Source organism: Pristiophorus japonicus, chromosome 15 (genome assembly GCF_044704955.1).
Source record: "Pristiophorus japonicus isolate sPriJap1 chromosome 15, sPriJap1.hap1, whole genome shotgun sequence".
Classification (NCBI taxonomy): Eukaryota; Metazoa; Chordata; class Chondrichthyes; family Pristiophoridae; genus Pristiophorus; species Pristiophorus japonicus.
The window spans coordinates 141072369-141088088 of record NC_091991.1 but is presented as its reverse complement, the minus strand read 5'-3'; the positions used below and the strand labels follow the sequence as shown (position 1 = coordinate 141088088).

General features: G+C 43.8%; 1 protein-coding gene across 1 annotated transcript in view; it reads left to right on the top strand.

Moving 5' to 3' along the window:
- rmi2 (RecQ mediated genome instability 2) overlaps positions 1-13923 on the top strand; it is a 32438-nt gene extending 18515 nt beyond the window's left edge. Inside the window, exon 2 of the mRNA XM_070901024.1 lies at positions 12534-13923. Coding sequence (XP_070757125.1) covers positions 12534-12682 — 149 coding nt within the window. The 3' untranslated portion in view covers positions 12683-13923. The remainder of the gene's footprint in view (positions 1-12533) is intronic.
- The last annotated feature ends 1797 nt before the right edge of the window (positions 13924-15720 follow it).

The window sequence follows — 15720 nt, the reverse complement described above, 5'->3', positions numbered from 1 at the left end:
TGTGGGACCTTGTCAAAAGCCTTCTGAAAGTCCAAATACACCACATCCACTGGTTCTCCCTTGTCCACTCTGCTAGTTACATCCTCAAAAAATTCCAGAAGATTCGTCAAGCATGATTTCCCTTTCATAAATCCATGCTGACTTGGTCCGATCCTGACACCGCTTTCCAAATGCGCTGCTATTTCATCCTTCACGATTGATTCCAACATTTTCCCCACTACTGATGTCAAGCTAACAGGTCTATAATTACCCGTTTTCTCTCTCCTTTTTTTAAAAAGTGGTGTTACATTAGCTACCCTCCAGTCCATGGGAACTGATCCAGAGTCGATAGACTGTTGGAACATGATCACCAATGCATCCACTATTTCTAGGGCCACTTCCTTGAGCACTCTGGGATGCAGAATATCAGGCCCCAGGGATTTATCGGCCTTCAATCCCATCAATTTCCCTAACACAATTTCCTGCCTAATAAGGATATCCTTCAGTCCTCCTTCTCACTAGACCCACTGTCCCCTCGTACCTTTGGAAGGTTATTTGTATCTTCCTTCGTGAAGACAGAACCAAAGTATTTGTTCAATTGGTCTGCCATTTCTTTGTTCCCCACTACAAATTCACCTGAACCCGACGGCAAGGGACCCACGCTCGTCTTCACCGATCTTTTTCTCTTCACATATTTATAGAAGCTTTTGCAGTGAGTTTTTATGTTCCCGGCAAGCTGCCTCTCGTAATTTATTTTCCCCCTCTTAATTAAACCCTTTGTCCTCCTCTGTTGAATTCTAAATTTCTCCCAGTCCTCAGGTTTGTTGCTTTTTCTAGCCAATTTATATGCCTCTTTCTTGGCTTTAACACTATCCTTAATTTCCCTTGTTAGCCAAGGTTGAGCCACCTTCCCAGTTTTATTTTTACTCCAGACATGGATGTACAATGCTGAAGTTCATCCATGTGATCTTTAAATGTTTGCCATTGCTTATCCACCGTCAACCCTTTGAGTATCATTTGCCAGTCTATTCTAGCCAATTCATGCCTCATACCGTCGAAGTTACCTTTCCTGAAGTTCAGGATCATAGTTTCCGAATTAACTGTGTCACTCTCCATCTTAATAAGGAATTCTACCATATTATGGTCACTTTTCCACAAGGGGCCTTGCACAACAAGATTGCTAATTAGTCCCTTCTCATTACACATCACCCAGTCTAGGATGGCCAGCTCCCTGGTTAGTTCCTCTACATATTGGTCTAGAATACCATCCCTAATACACTCCAGAAAATCCTCCTCCACCGCATTGCTACCAGTTAGGTTAGCCCAATCAATGTGTAGATTAAAGTTGCCCATGATTACTGCTGTACCTTTATTGCCCACATCCCTTATTTCATATTTGATGTTGTCCCCAACCTCACTACTACTATTTGGTGGTCTATACACAACTCCCACTAGCGTTTTCTGCCCTTTGGAATTCTGCAGCTCCACCCATACCGATTCCACATCATCCAGGCTAATGTCCTTCCTTACAATTGCATTGATTTTATCTTTAACCAGCAATGCCACCCCGCCTCCTTTTCCTTTCTGTCAATCCTTCCTAAATGCTGAATACCCTTGGATGTTGAGTTCCCAGCCTTGGTCCCCCTGGAGCCATGTCTCTGATGCCAATCACATCGTATCCGTTAACTGCTATCTGCGCAGTTAATTCATCCACCTTATTCCGAATACTCCTCGCATTGAGGCAGAGAGACTTCAGGCTTGTTTTTTTAACACACTTTGCCCCTTTAGAATTTTGCTGTAATGTGGCCCTTTTTGTTTTTTGCCTTGGGTTTCTCTGCCCTCCACTTTTACTATTCTCCTTTCTATATTTTGCTTCTGACTCCATTTTATTTCCCTCTGTCTCCCTGCATAGGTTCCCATCCCCATGCCATATTAGTTTAACTCCTTCCCAACAGCACTAGCAAACACTCCCCCTAGGACATTGGTTCCGGTCCTGCCCAGGTGAAGACTGTCCGGTTTGTACTGGTCCCACCTCCCCCAGAACCGGTTCCAATGCCCCAGGAATTTGAATCCCTCCCTGCTGCACCACTCCTCAAGCCACGTATTCATTTGAGCTATCCTGCGATTCCTACTCTGAATAGCACATGGCACTGGTAGCAATCCTGAGATTACTACTTTTGAGGTCCTACTTTTTAATTTAGCATTTAGCTCCTAGCTCCCTAAATTCGCCTTGTAGGACCTCATCCCGTTTTTTACCTATGTCATTGGTACCTATATGCACCACGACAACTGGCTGTTCACCCTCCCTTTTCAGAATGTCCAGCACCCGCTCCGAGACATCCTTGACCCTTGCACCAGGGAGGCAACATACCATCCTGGAGTCTCGATTGCGGCCGCAGAAACGCCTATCTATTTCCCTTGCAATTGAATCCCCTATCACTATAGCTCTCCCACTCTTTTTCCTGCCCTGTGCAGCAGAGCCAGCCACGGTGCCATGAACTTGGCTGCTGCTGCTCCCCCCTGATGAGTCATCCCCCTCAACAGTACTCAAAGCGGTGTATCTGTTTTGCAGCGGGATGACCGCAGGGGATCCCTGCACTATCTTCCTTGCACTGCTCTTCCTGTTGGTCTTCCATTCCCTATCTGGCTGTGTACCCTTTACCTGCGGTAAGACCAACTCACTAAACATGCTATTCACGTCATTCTCAGCATCGTGCATGCTCCAGAGTGAATCCACCCGCAGCTCCAGTTCCGCAACGCGGTTCGTCAGGAGCTGGAGGCGAATACACTTCCCGCACATGTAGTCGTCAGGGACACCGGAGGCATTCCTGATTTCCCACATAGTACAGGAGGAGCATAACACGTGTCTGAGCTCTCCTGCCATGACTTAACCCTTAGATATACTTAAATTGGCAACAGCAATGGTACATGTTATTTACTGATAAAGAAAAGAAAAAGAAAAATTACTTACCAATCACTTACCCCCTTGGCTGTGACATCACCTTTCGATTTCTTTCTACTTCTTTGCCTTCCCCCTGTAGCTGCACAAGCTGGCCTTTATAGGCCTCTGCCGATCCCCGGACTCACGCCTCAGCGACCACCATTGCTTGCTTGTACAGCTGTCCCTCAGTAGCAGAGAAGGTTCAGTGGCCAGAAAGAAATGGCTGTGGTTGTGACTTTCCAATAAATTTTTATGTAAAATGAGCAATGGTATACAAATGGTAAAATATTTCAACCTGATGGGCGAGAACGTGTTAACTTGGTATCATGGTCCCTGTTGTTTAGCTGCAGTTTGAGATTTAGCTGGCTTTGAACATTAAAACAATGAATTTTATTTTGTAATCTAATGAATGAGAAAGTGAAAGTTTATCTGCATTTGCCATGCAGCAACAGAATCTCCAGTGTGGTTAGTTCTGTCTATGCAACTAAATGATGTATGTGAGAGAATGTCAAGTTCCAGTGAACTTGTTCTCGATATGTGACCTGTTTAGCTGAAAGTTCACTATCAAAAGCCAAGATGTGAACCCAAAACTGGTTTGTGTTTTTTTTTCTAGCTTTAATGAGGAAGTATGAGTTTAGCATAAACAGTCTGGTTAGCAGGGTCCAATAATAATCTGAAAAATGCACCTGGACAATGAGCTGCAATGATAAGTTTGCGAGATACAAGTCAGGAAACAGGATTTCTTCTGCAGTGAGTTCCTATTTTCTGCTGTGCTGTCTGGGGAAGGTGTTGGGCAAAAGCAGGAGGAGAAACTGATAAAATTAGCAGCAGTGGTCCATCAATTTTGTGGCATTAACATCGCCACTGGACAAAAATTGGGTGGAGGTTGGGTGGCAGGAAAGACATCCTTCTTGTGAATCTTAAAATTCATGAAACAACCTTGGCAGAGATCTGAGGGAAGGTTATCATTTTTGCCTCTTGGTTGGGGAATTTGTGTGTCTGGTGCAGGGGATATAAGTATTCCCTTGATGGCTGGGGGGGAAGTTGCTATCGGAGGCTTCCTTTGGACAAACGCCTCCGACCTGAAAAAAATCAACGAAAATACCTGGTGGAACGTAGGATTCTGGTCTGAGGCCTTCATTCGCTGCGCAGCATATGGGAACATGTATTCCATGTACGTAAGTCTAGATTGGAATCACATGGGCCTGGACCACCAATGAACATCTAGTATTCTCATTGATAATAAGAGCTCTGATTTTACGAGCTCCCATTACTATCGAGGAGAATACATGGTAGAGCATCCGGGACCGAGGCTGTTCTGGATTTTGGGTAGTTCCGGATTTCGGAATGTCTTTCCGACGTATCGAATCTGGAAACGCCTAGGCCAAGGTAAAGGTGCCGCTGCAGGCGGCGGAGCCTCTGGGGCAGCAGCGGAGGGAATGGGGGGGGGCCGGGAAAAACCTGCAAAAAAGATAAGTTAAAGTTTTTATTTTTACATTATTTTTCAGCGATTTAGTAGGTAAAGGTTTTGTGAATTTTTGATTTTTGGAATTTTTTTTTGTGTTTTCTCCCTCCCTAGGCCTAACTCGCAGCAGAGTGATTAGCGGTAATTTTGGCGAAAAAATACCACTCGCCGTTTTTTAAAAAAAAAAAAATGCCTGGATTTCGGAACATTTTCCAGATTCTGGACAACCCCTCCATGGTTCAGCGTGATGTCCGGATTTCGGAACACTCCAAATTTCGGAATATTCAGTTTTCAGATGCTCAACCTGTACCCCCTAAATAAAAGAAACACAGCACAATAAATTAAAAAAAACACCTAACTTATTTAAAATTAATTGAAATTGAATGTAATTAAATGTTTTAGAAAAGTAAGTATTTTTGGAATTAAAAAAAAGTTTTAATAGGGTTAAAAATAAACTTGCCTTTAATGGACAGGGTTTTTAATATAACAATGAATGATTAAATTAAATTATCTATGTTTTAAAAGTCTTGCGCTGGTAAAAGTAGGCTATACACCTGCTTTTACCAGGCGCAAGAGTTTGAAGGACATTTGCTGGGCAAGAGTTGGGCAAATAGCCCAAATTTCTGCCCCGCGAATGTCCTTCCTGCGGGGAAGCGTTGCATCGGTCTAAAGAAATTGACAGATCGGAAAAGCCAGTTCTCGGCACATATGCATTGCGCACCGAGAGACAGCTTTTGTGAGGCCTCGCCGGGTCCGTGTGCACATCGTACGCACCCGGTGAGACCACAATTTTCGGCCCATTGTATTTCCTAGAGTCATATTGAGCAATATAGATCAGGAAGGTCCCAGCTTTCATTCCTGGCCTGTGCTCGTTAGCTAATCTCAGCTATGGTGTAGTTGATCAGTGTTCCAAGACTAGGGAGAAAGAAGACTATAGAGCACTTTGCACAGCCTCGGGACATCTTGATGTGCTTGAAATGTAGTCACTGACGTAAAGTAGGATGCACGGCAGCCAATTTGCACACAGCAAGCACTCGCAAACAGCAATGAAATAAATGACCAAATCATCTGTTTTAGTGATAATGGTTGGGGGAGGAATGTTGGCCAGGATACTGGGAGAACTCCCCTGCTCTTTTTCGAATAGTGCTATGTGCTCTTTGCTGTCCACCTGAGAGGGCAGACTTGGTTTAACGTGTCACCTGAAGTAGGTCTTGAACCCATAACCTTCTGCTTCCGATGCGAGAGTTCTACCACTGAACCAAGGCTGAGACAACAAAAATTAAAAAGGGAAAATTTAGCCAGACTTCCCCTGCCCCATCCTTGATCGCTATCCAGTGACCCCTGTTGAAAAGTCCACCTGGGGAGGTCATGATCTTTGTAGCGCGACAGCTGCAGGAAAAATGCAGGGAGCAGCGCCAGTCCTTGTATATGGCCATTTTCGATCTTACAAAAGCCTTTGAGACTGTCAACCGCGAGGGTCTATGGAATGGCGTCCTCCGTTTCGGATGCCCCCCAAATTTTGTCAACATCCTTCGCCTGCTCCATGACAACGTGCAGGCCGTGATCCTTACCAGCGGATCCATTACAAACCCAATCCACATCCGGACCGGGGTCAAACGGCTGCATCATTGCTCCAACCCTCTTCTCAATCTTCCTCGCTGCCATGCTCCACCTCACAGTCAACAGCTCCCCGCTGGAGTGGAACTAAACTACAGAACCTGTGGGAAGCTGTTTAACCTACGCCGCCTCCAGGCCAGGTCAAAGATCACCCCAACCTCTGTCGTTCAGCTACAGTACGCAGACGACGCCTGCGTCTGCGCACATTCTGAGGCTGAACTCCAGGATATAGTTGATGTATTCATCGAGGCATATGAAAGCATAGGCCTTACGCTTAACATCCGTAAGACAAAGGTCTGCCACCAACCTGTCCTCGCCGCACAGCACTGCCGCCCCCAGTCATCAAGATTCACGGCGGGGTCCTCGACAACGTGGACCATTTCCCATACCGCGAGAGCCTCTTATCAACAAAAGCAGACATTGATGCGGAGATTCAACAGTGCACCAGTACAGCCTTTGGCCGTCTGAGGAAAAGAGTGTTCGAAGACCAGGCCCTCAAATCTACCACCAAGCTCATGGTCTACAGGGCTGTAGCAATACCCGCCCTCCTGTATGAATCAGGGGCATGGACGATGTACAGAAGACACCTCAAGTCGCTGGAGATATATCACCAACGATGTCTCCGCAAGATACTGCAAATCCCCTGGGAGGACACCAACATCAGTGTCCTCGTCCAGGCTAACATCCCCAGCACTGACCACACTCGATCAGCTTCGCTGTGCAGGTCACATAGTTCGCGTGCCAGACACGAGACTCCCTATGCAAATGCTCCATGCAGAGTTCCTTCACGGCAAATGAGCCAAAGGTGGGCAGTGGAAACGTTACAAGGACACCCTCAAAAAGTGCGACATCACCACTGACACCTGGGAGTCCCTGGCCGAAGATCGCCCTAGGTGGTGAAAGTGCATCGGGAGGGCATTGAGCACTTCGAATCTTATCGCCGAGAGCGTGAAGAGGTCAAGCGCAGGCAGCGGAAGGAGCATGCGGCAAACCATTCCCACCCACCCCTTCCTTCGACGAATGTCTGTCCCACCTGTGACAGTCTGTGGCTCTCGCATTGGACTGTTCAGCCACCAAAGAACTCACTTTAGGAGTGGAAGCAAGTCTTTCTCGATACCGAGGGACTGCCTATGATGATGACAGGATTGAGTTCGATGTGATGCCTTTCACAATTAACCAACCTTCTGTTGGTCATTGGGCTTTTTGAGTGTGAAGAATGGCTACTCTGAGAAGGCTGTGGGCAACCACGAGCCTGTTCCCAGCACCAACCTTCTGAAGGAGAAGGAAAACACATTTTTTTTGATTTTTTTTTTAAAAAGAGGATCAAAATGAAATGTCTGATTAGAATTATGGCTTTGAAAATCAAAGTGTGGGCATTTCCTGCAGCATCTATTGAAGTTGGCAGATTACATCCCAAAAGAATGTCCTTAAATCCAGAATGCAGTCTTAACATCTGAATTTCACATAACTGCAATCTTTTGCGACCTACGTTGGCTTCCAGTTAAGCAATGCCTAGACTTCAAAGTTCTCATCCTTATTTTCAAATCCCTCCATGGCCTCTCCCCTCCCTAGCTCTGTAATCTCCTCCAGCTCCCCCCCGCCCCCCCCCGAGATGTCTGCACTTCTCTCATTCTGCCCTCTTGAGCATCTTTGATTATAATTGCTCAACCATTGGTGGCCGTGCCTTTAGGCCCCAAACTCTGGAACTCCCTGCCTAAACTTCTCTGCCTCTCTGTTCTCCAAGATGCTCCTTAAAACATACCTCGTCACCTGCGCTAATTTCTCCTTGTGTGGCTCGGTGTCAAATTTTTATCTCCTAATCCTGTGGAAGCGCCTTGGGATGTTTCACTATGTTATCCCGACTATTTATATAGTGCCTTTAAATGATTCTAACTATAGGCCGGTTAGTTTAACATCTGTAGTGGGGAAAATGCTTGAAGCTATCATTAAGGAAGAAATAGCAGGACATCTAGATAGGAATAGTGCAATCAAGCAGACGCAACATGGATTCATGAAGGGGAAATCATGTTTAACTAATTTACTGGAATTCTTTGAGGATATAACGAGCATGGTGGTTAGAGGTGTACCGATGGATGTGGTATATTGAGATTTCCAAAAGGCATTCGATAAGGTGCCACACAAAAGGTTACTGCAGAAGATAAAGGTACGCGGAGTCAGAGGAAATGTATTAGCATGGATAGAGAATTGGCTGGCTAACAGAAAGCAGAGAGTCGGGATAAATGGGTCCTTTTCGGGTTGGAAATCGGTGGTTAGTGGTGTGCCACAGGGATCGGTGCTGGGACCACAACTGTTTACAATATACAAAGATGACCTGGAAGAGAGGACAGAGTGTAGTGTAACAAAATTTGCAGATGACACAAAGATTAGTGGGAAAGCGGGTTGTGTAGAGGACACAGAGAGGCTGCAAAGAGATTTAGATAGGTTAAGTGAATGGGCTAAGGTTTGGCAGATGGAATACAATGTCGGAAAATGTGAGGTCATCCACCTTGGAGAAAAAAAAACAGTAAAAGGGAATATTATTTGAATGGGGAGAAATTACAACATGCTGCGGTGCAGAGGGACCTGGGGGTCCCACGGATCCCAAAAAGTTAGTTTGCAGGTGCAGCAGGTAATCAGGAAGGCGAATGGAATGTTGGCCTTCATTGCGAGAGGGATGGAGTACAAAAGCAGGGAGGTCCTGCTGCAACTGTACAGGGTATTGGTGAGGCCGCACCTGGAGTACTGCGTGCAGTTTTGGTCATCTTACTTAAGGAAGGATATACTAGCCTTGAAGTGGGTACAGAGACGATTCACTAGGCTGATTCTGGAGATGAGGGGGTTACCTTATGATGATAGATTGAGTAGACTGGGTCTTTACTCGTTGGAGTTCAGAAGGATAAGGGGTGATCTTATAGAAACATTTAAAATAATGAAAGGGATAGACAAGATAGAGGCAGAGAGGTTGTTTCCACTGGTCAGGGAGACTAGAACTAGGGGGCACAGCCTCAAAATACGGGGGAGCCAATTTAAAACCGAGTTGAGAAAGAATTTCTTCTCCCAGAGGGTTGTGAATCTGGAATTCTCTGCCCAAGGAAGCAGTTGAGGCGAGCTCATTGAATGTATTCAAATCACAGATAGATAGATTTTTAACCAATAAGGGAATTAAGGGTTACGGGGAGCGGGCGGATAAGTGGAGCTGAATCCACGGCCAGATCAGCCATGATCTTTTTGAATGGCGGGGCAGGCTCGAGGGGCTAGATGGCCAACTCCTGTTCCTAATTTTTATGTTCTTATGATTCATTCTCTGGTTGGCAACCAGTAACTAGTGGGGTGCTTCAGGGATCAGTGCTGGAACCCCAACTATTTACAATCTATATTAACGACTTGGAAGAAGGGATTGAGTGTAACGTAGCCAAGTTTGCTGACGATATAAAGATGGGAGGAAAAACAATGTGTGAGGAGGACACAAAAAATCTGCAAAAGGACATAGACAAGTTACGTGAGTGGGCAAAAATTTGGCAGATGGAGTATAATTTTGGAAAGTGTGAGGTCATGCACTCTGGCAGAAAAAAATCAAAGAGCAAGTTATTATTTAAATGGAGAAAGATGGCGGTACTTGTGCATGAAACATGGATAGTATGCCGGTACAGCCAGTGATTAGGAAGGCCAATGGATCTTGGCCTTTATTGCAAAGGGGATGGAGTATAAAAGCAGGGAAGTCTTGCTACAGCTATATAAGGTATTGGTGAGGCCACACCCGAAATACTGTGTGCAGTTTTGGTTTACTTGCTTTGGAGGCAGTTCAGAGAAGGTTCACTAGGTTGATTCTGGGGATGAGGGGATTGACTTATGAGGAAAAGTTGAGTAGGTTGGGCCTCTACTCATTGGAATTCAGAAGAATGAGAGGTGATCTTATCGAACTGCATAAGATAGCGGGGGCTTGACAAGGTGGATGCAGAGAGGATGTTTCCACTGATGGGGGAGACTAGAACTAGAGGGCATGATCTTAGAATAAGGGGCCGCCCATTTAAAACAGATGAGGAGAAATTTCTTCTGAGGGTTGTGAATCTATCGAATTCGTTGCTTCAGAGAGCTGTGGAAGCTGGGACATTGAATAAATTTAAGTCAGAAATGGGCAGTTTCTTAAACGATAAGGGGTTATGGGGAGCGGGCAGGGAAGTGGACCTGAATCCATGATCAGATCAGCCATGATCTTATTGAATGGCGGAGCAGGTTTGAGGGGCCGTATGGCTGCCTTTTGTTCCTATTATGTTCTTACAAATACAAGTTGTTGTTTTAATGTGTCATCAGTGTAAATGTGTATTTTGTTTGAAACAATTGATCTTGGTTTCTTTTTTAGAAAAAAAACTGGCTTTACTGTATTTGATTAACAAGGTTCAATAACCTTTTCTGTGCTTAAGCAATGTGTAGATAAACAAGGTACTTAAAGCAAGTTTAACATTTCAACAGACAGGCAAAGAATGCATACTGCAGTTCCAGTAAAATGTAGTGGAGGAGGGGTAGCAATTTGTTTTATTCTATCTTGTAATATTAGGCGCCTGTGGCTGAAATTAGGGTGGATATTCAAATAATATTATCTGAAATGCTGACGGGCAATTCATAGCAAAGTAGTCATATGACCAAGTTGATTGCACCCACATCACAGAAATCTAGAGCACCAGTTAAATGTGTGAATAAACATGTTTTTTGCTGAAAAGTCTCAGCAGTCAGGCTATTATTTTTTTCAACTGAACAGTATATTTGGAGAAATTAAAATATGTGCAACAGCATGCCTGGACATTGAACTTGAAAATCTGATTAAATCCTTTTTTGAATTCCATTTATTCTTTCTGCTTTCCACCTTTGTTGTTATGGGTGTCGGCTTTCAATGCTTTTAACTAGTGAAGAACCAACTGCACGCAGCTTGGGAAAGCATTCCCTGCAGATGTTTGAAAAAATTCCCCATCAAATTTCTGTTGTATTATCTCTGTTGGTCTGGCTGTGATCCTGCATCATTTTCCTAGAATTTTATTTTTAATGCGTATTAATAGTTACTGGCCCAGCTGCTTGGCATGGCACTGGGATAGAATTGTTTTCTGCAGAACAAATGTATTAAAATGACCGTAAATTTGATTTAGAAGGTTGGTGGCGTGTAATTGGTAAAGTTAGAAGCCAGTCTGCATTGAGCAGTGATAGGTTAACCACACTAAGTCTGTTTTCCATAAATCAGCATTGACGCCAGAAATCATACTACATGTTTTCACTGTTCCTTCGGACATTTTTCTGTTCTCTTTACCTGTAAAGATTTTCAGATCGGAGAATGACCTTTCCTGATTGCTTCTTGGCACTTGTGTGGCCAAGACAGAATAAATAGTCATGTTGCTTTTCTCTTCTAAAATTGATGTATTCAAGGATGAGCTCAACAAGGCACTCTGATCACTGCATGCATACTACATAAGAGGAATTAAAATGATGTCAAATAAACTTAGCATCTCCAAAGGTTAGAGAGCATTTACCTTTTTTATGCGGCTGAATGACCTATGCTGAAAATATTATTCACTAATATTTGCCAACTGCTTTTAGTTGCTGCTTCCCTAAGTATGAAACAAACTGCTGAAAACATGAGCTGCTTTGGTAGCTGAATCCCACCAGCTCTGTGTCACAGATGTCATGACACTTGGATTCATTCCCATTTGTTGACAAACTGCAAAGTATTTTTGGTTTGTGTGCATGCTTAAAATAAGATCAAATCAGCAGCATTTTTGATCAGACTGGAAGACTTCAAAGCCGACTTAAGATCACCATCAAATCATGGCGTGGTTCACAGATCAGAGAGGATTTGAACGAATTAACTGGGATTTGTATAGCACCTTTCATGTCCTCCGGATGTCCCAAAGCACTTCAGCCAATAAAGTACTTCTGAAGTGTTCTCATTGTTAGAATGTCGGGAAACACGGCGGCCAGTTTGTCCACAATTAGGTCCCTCAAACATGATAATGAAATAATTGGATAGGGAGTGTGTGGAGGATGCAACAATTAAATTGATTTAGGTAGCTTCACTATTAATTAGCAATTAAGCATTTCATAACTAGCACACATTCTATTGCTCTTTGTGGATCAAAGAAGAAAACATTTCATGAAGTGGGTAAGACTCATTATAGCAGGAGGGTTACTCCATTTACTTGCATCTTAAGTGAATTGGATAGTTTTTTCACAAGTAGGCTCAGTTGTGTCACATGCTGCATTATACAGCATTGTTTGAAACAATATAGTTTGTATGTATTGGCTGTTATACAGTATGTGTATTACATTACAGAGCATTCTGATGTATTAAATACCAATTCTGACGAAAGGTCACCGGCCTTAAATGTTAACTGTTTCTCTCTCCACAGATGATGCCTGACTTGCTGAGTATTTCCAGCATTTTCTATTTATATTTCATATTTCCAACATGTGCAGTATTTTGCCTTTCTTTTAAATATCAGTCTTTGGACCATAAGAACCTTTCCCACTGAAACTTTTTTGTTACAGGAAAGTATGTGATGGTGATGGGAATGGTCCAGTCATGCAGTCCGGAACCAGTGGTGCGTGCGGTGAAGGTGACTGATCTCTCTGGTAATGCTTTGCACAGGAGCATGTGGGAGCTTGAAGTGGAGGACCTTCAACAAAACATTCCATAGGTTTATGCAGATACCAACCTCTCTCAAGACTTTCTATCAATGCAAAAGGACATGATCAGTTTGGAAATGGAACAAGCTAGATGGAATTCTTGAAAAAGCTTCTGAAATGTAAAGGTGATTGAAAGCACTATGGACAAGTATTTAAACATTGAAATCTTTGGTTCACATGTTGACGGTTTATCCTGTGAAAAATTTGAATCTCTCAAATATTTGGAACCAGATGTATATTGATAATGGCAAGGGGGCATTTCATATAGAATGTTGGCTACCATGGGGAGAGTTACAATTGAGGGCTTAATATGAAATAAATAGCAAAAGCATAGCTCAAACATGTTTTGACAATGATGACTTGGATTCCTGGAACTGGATTACAACTTCAGAATCATTCTTCGGCATTTCTCTTGTACTTGTAATATGTATGATTGTCAGGGCTTTATTTTGCCAGCGGTGGCTGAAAGGGGAAGAGAAACTATCGGCTTATTTAATTAATCTGAATCAGTTAACAGTTGTGGTTTCATTGCTGTAGGTTTACAGGGAAGTAATCTGGGATAGGGTACTTTGATTATTCTGTGTCCAATATAAGAGTTGTCCAAATATTTATTATGAGATAAACCTCTAAAAATGCATTCTTTCTGGAAAAAAAAACATCCATAAAGTGATGACGTTTCCCCAGCACAGGTGGTCTCCTGTCTGAAGCATTTTGGTTCTGTGTTCTGTGTTCTCCAGCTGCCAGAGTGACTTTAGAATTGCGCCAGTGCCAATCTGCATGTCACTCTAACAGACTGCAACTTCCAGAATGCAACTTAGCTTCCTCTTCTCCGTTTGATTCAGTACTGGACAAGTAGGATGGGGCGTACAAGTGGAATTGTGACATGCTTGTTGGTAGCAAGACTATTGTTTAATCAATCATAAAAATATCCTGTTGCTTTAGAAACATGCCCTGATTTTTCTGATTGGACAATTAAAGTATATTTCAACGCCAACAACTTGTATTTATAGAGCGCCTTTAACATAAAATGTCCCAAGGCGCTTCACGGGCATTATAAGATAAAAAAATTGACACCGAGCCACATAAGGAGAAATTAGGAGATGAAGAGGTAGGTTTTAAAGGAGGAAAGAAGCAGAGGTTTAGGCCCTGAATTCCAGAGTTTATTAGGGCCTAGGCAACAGAAGGCATAGCCACCAATGGTTGAGCGATTTTATAATCTGGGATGCTCAAGAGGGCAGAATTAGGAGTGCAGATACCTTTTTGGGGTGAGGGGGTGGGGTGGGGTGGGGTGGGAGGGGGTAGTTGTGGGGCTGAAGGAGATTAGAGAGCGGGAGGGGCGAGGCCATGGAGGGAGTTGAAATCAAGGATAAAAATGTTGAAATTGAGGCGTTGCTTAACCAGGAGCCAATGTAGGTCAGCGAGCACAGGTGATGGGTGAGTGGGACTTGGTGTAAGTTAGGACATGGGCTGCCGAGTCAAGAACCCATAGCTGACAAGTTTACGTAGGGTAGAATGTGGGAGTCCAGCCTGGAGGTAACAAAAGGCATGGATGAGGGTTTCAGCATCAGATGAGCGGAGGCAAGGGTGGAGACGGGCGATGTTACAGAAGTGGAAATAGGCGGTCTTAGTTATGCTGCAGATATGTGGTCGCAAGCTCATTTTAGGGTCAATTATGACACACAGGTTGTGAACAGTGGTTCAGCCTCAGCTAGGGAACGGTGTTTGTGGTGGCGACCGAAAATAATGGCTTTGTTGATAAAATGTCTACTCATCCAGAACTGGATGTCGGACAAGCAGCATGACCAGTTAGGGACCGTGGAGGAATGGAGAGAAGTGGTAGTGAGGTAGACGTACAGCCTTCTGATTGAAAATTTGATCCACAAACAAAAATCTCTTGCAGCTGCCATCACTGTTCACTGTGGTCCCCGTGCTATTAAACTTATAAGCTCGTATTCATCTCAAGGTTCAGTGTTTTCAATTTAAAAACTCTGTGTCATGTTTCCTATCACTGCTCCAATCTCCAGAACCCCCTTCCGTTCACTCCGCTCCCTTTCCCTGCGAAGAATATGACCATCCTAGGCATAACTGCACTCTAAACAACTTTAAGGAACCTGAGTGTAAGTTGTTGAATATTGCTCCCAACATGCTACCACCTAGAAGGATAAGGGCAGCAGGCACATGGGAACACCACCACATTGTCTAAGTTCACCTCCAAGTCTCACACCATTTCAACTTAGACTTGTATCGTCTTTCCTTCATTCGCCGGGTCAAAATGCAGGAACTCACCACTTAACTGCACTGCAGTGGTTCAAAATAGTGGCTCACCACCACTATCTCCAGGGCATCTAGGGATGGATAATAAAGGCTGGCCTTGCTAGTGAATGAATAAAAATAAAGTGCTGAGACAGAGAGTGGGAAATAGGAGTCTTCTATGATTGAGTCTCACTCAAAACTGCAGCTGAAAGCCTTTCAAAGGAAAGCTTGCAGTATTTTCTTTAACTCATGATTGTATTTAAAATAAATTAGAATAAAAGACTTGAATTTATAGAGTGCCTTTCATGACCTCAGGATGCCCCCAAGCACTTTACAGCCAATGAGGTACTTTTGAAATGTAGTCACTTTTGTAGTGTAGGAAACGCGGCAGCCAATTTGCACACATACAGCAATGCGATGATGACCAGATAATCTGTTTAGTAGTGTTGGTTGAGGGATAAATATTGTCCAGAACACCAGCGAGCACTCCCCTTATCTTCGAAATAGCACCATGGGATCTTTTACGTATTACCTGAGAGTGCAGAAAGGGCCTCGGTTTAACTTCTCATCTGAAAGACGACACCTCAGACAGTGCAGCACTCCCTCAGCACTGCACTGGAGTGTCAGCCTCGACTTTGCTCAAGTCTCCGGAGTGGGACTTGAACTCTCAGCCTTCTGCTGCAGAGGCACGAGTGCTACTGGGCCACAGCTGACACTTAACTAAAGAAATTAGGTTGCTGGTGATGTCACTAATGCAGAATTCTTAAGTTTAATCTCATTTTAGGACATGCAGCTA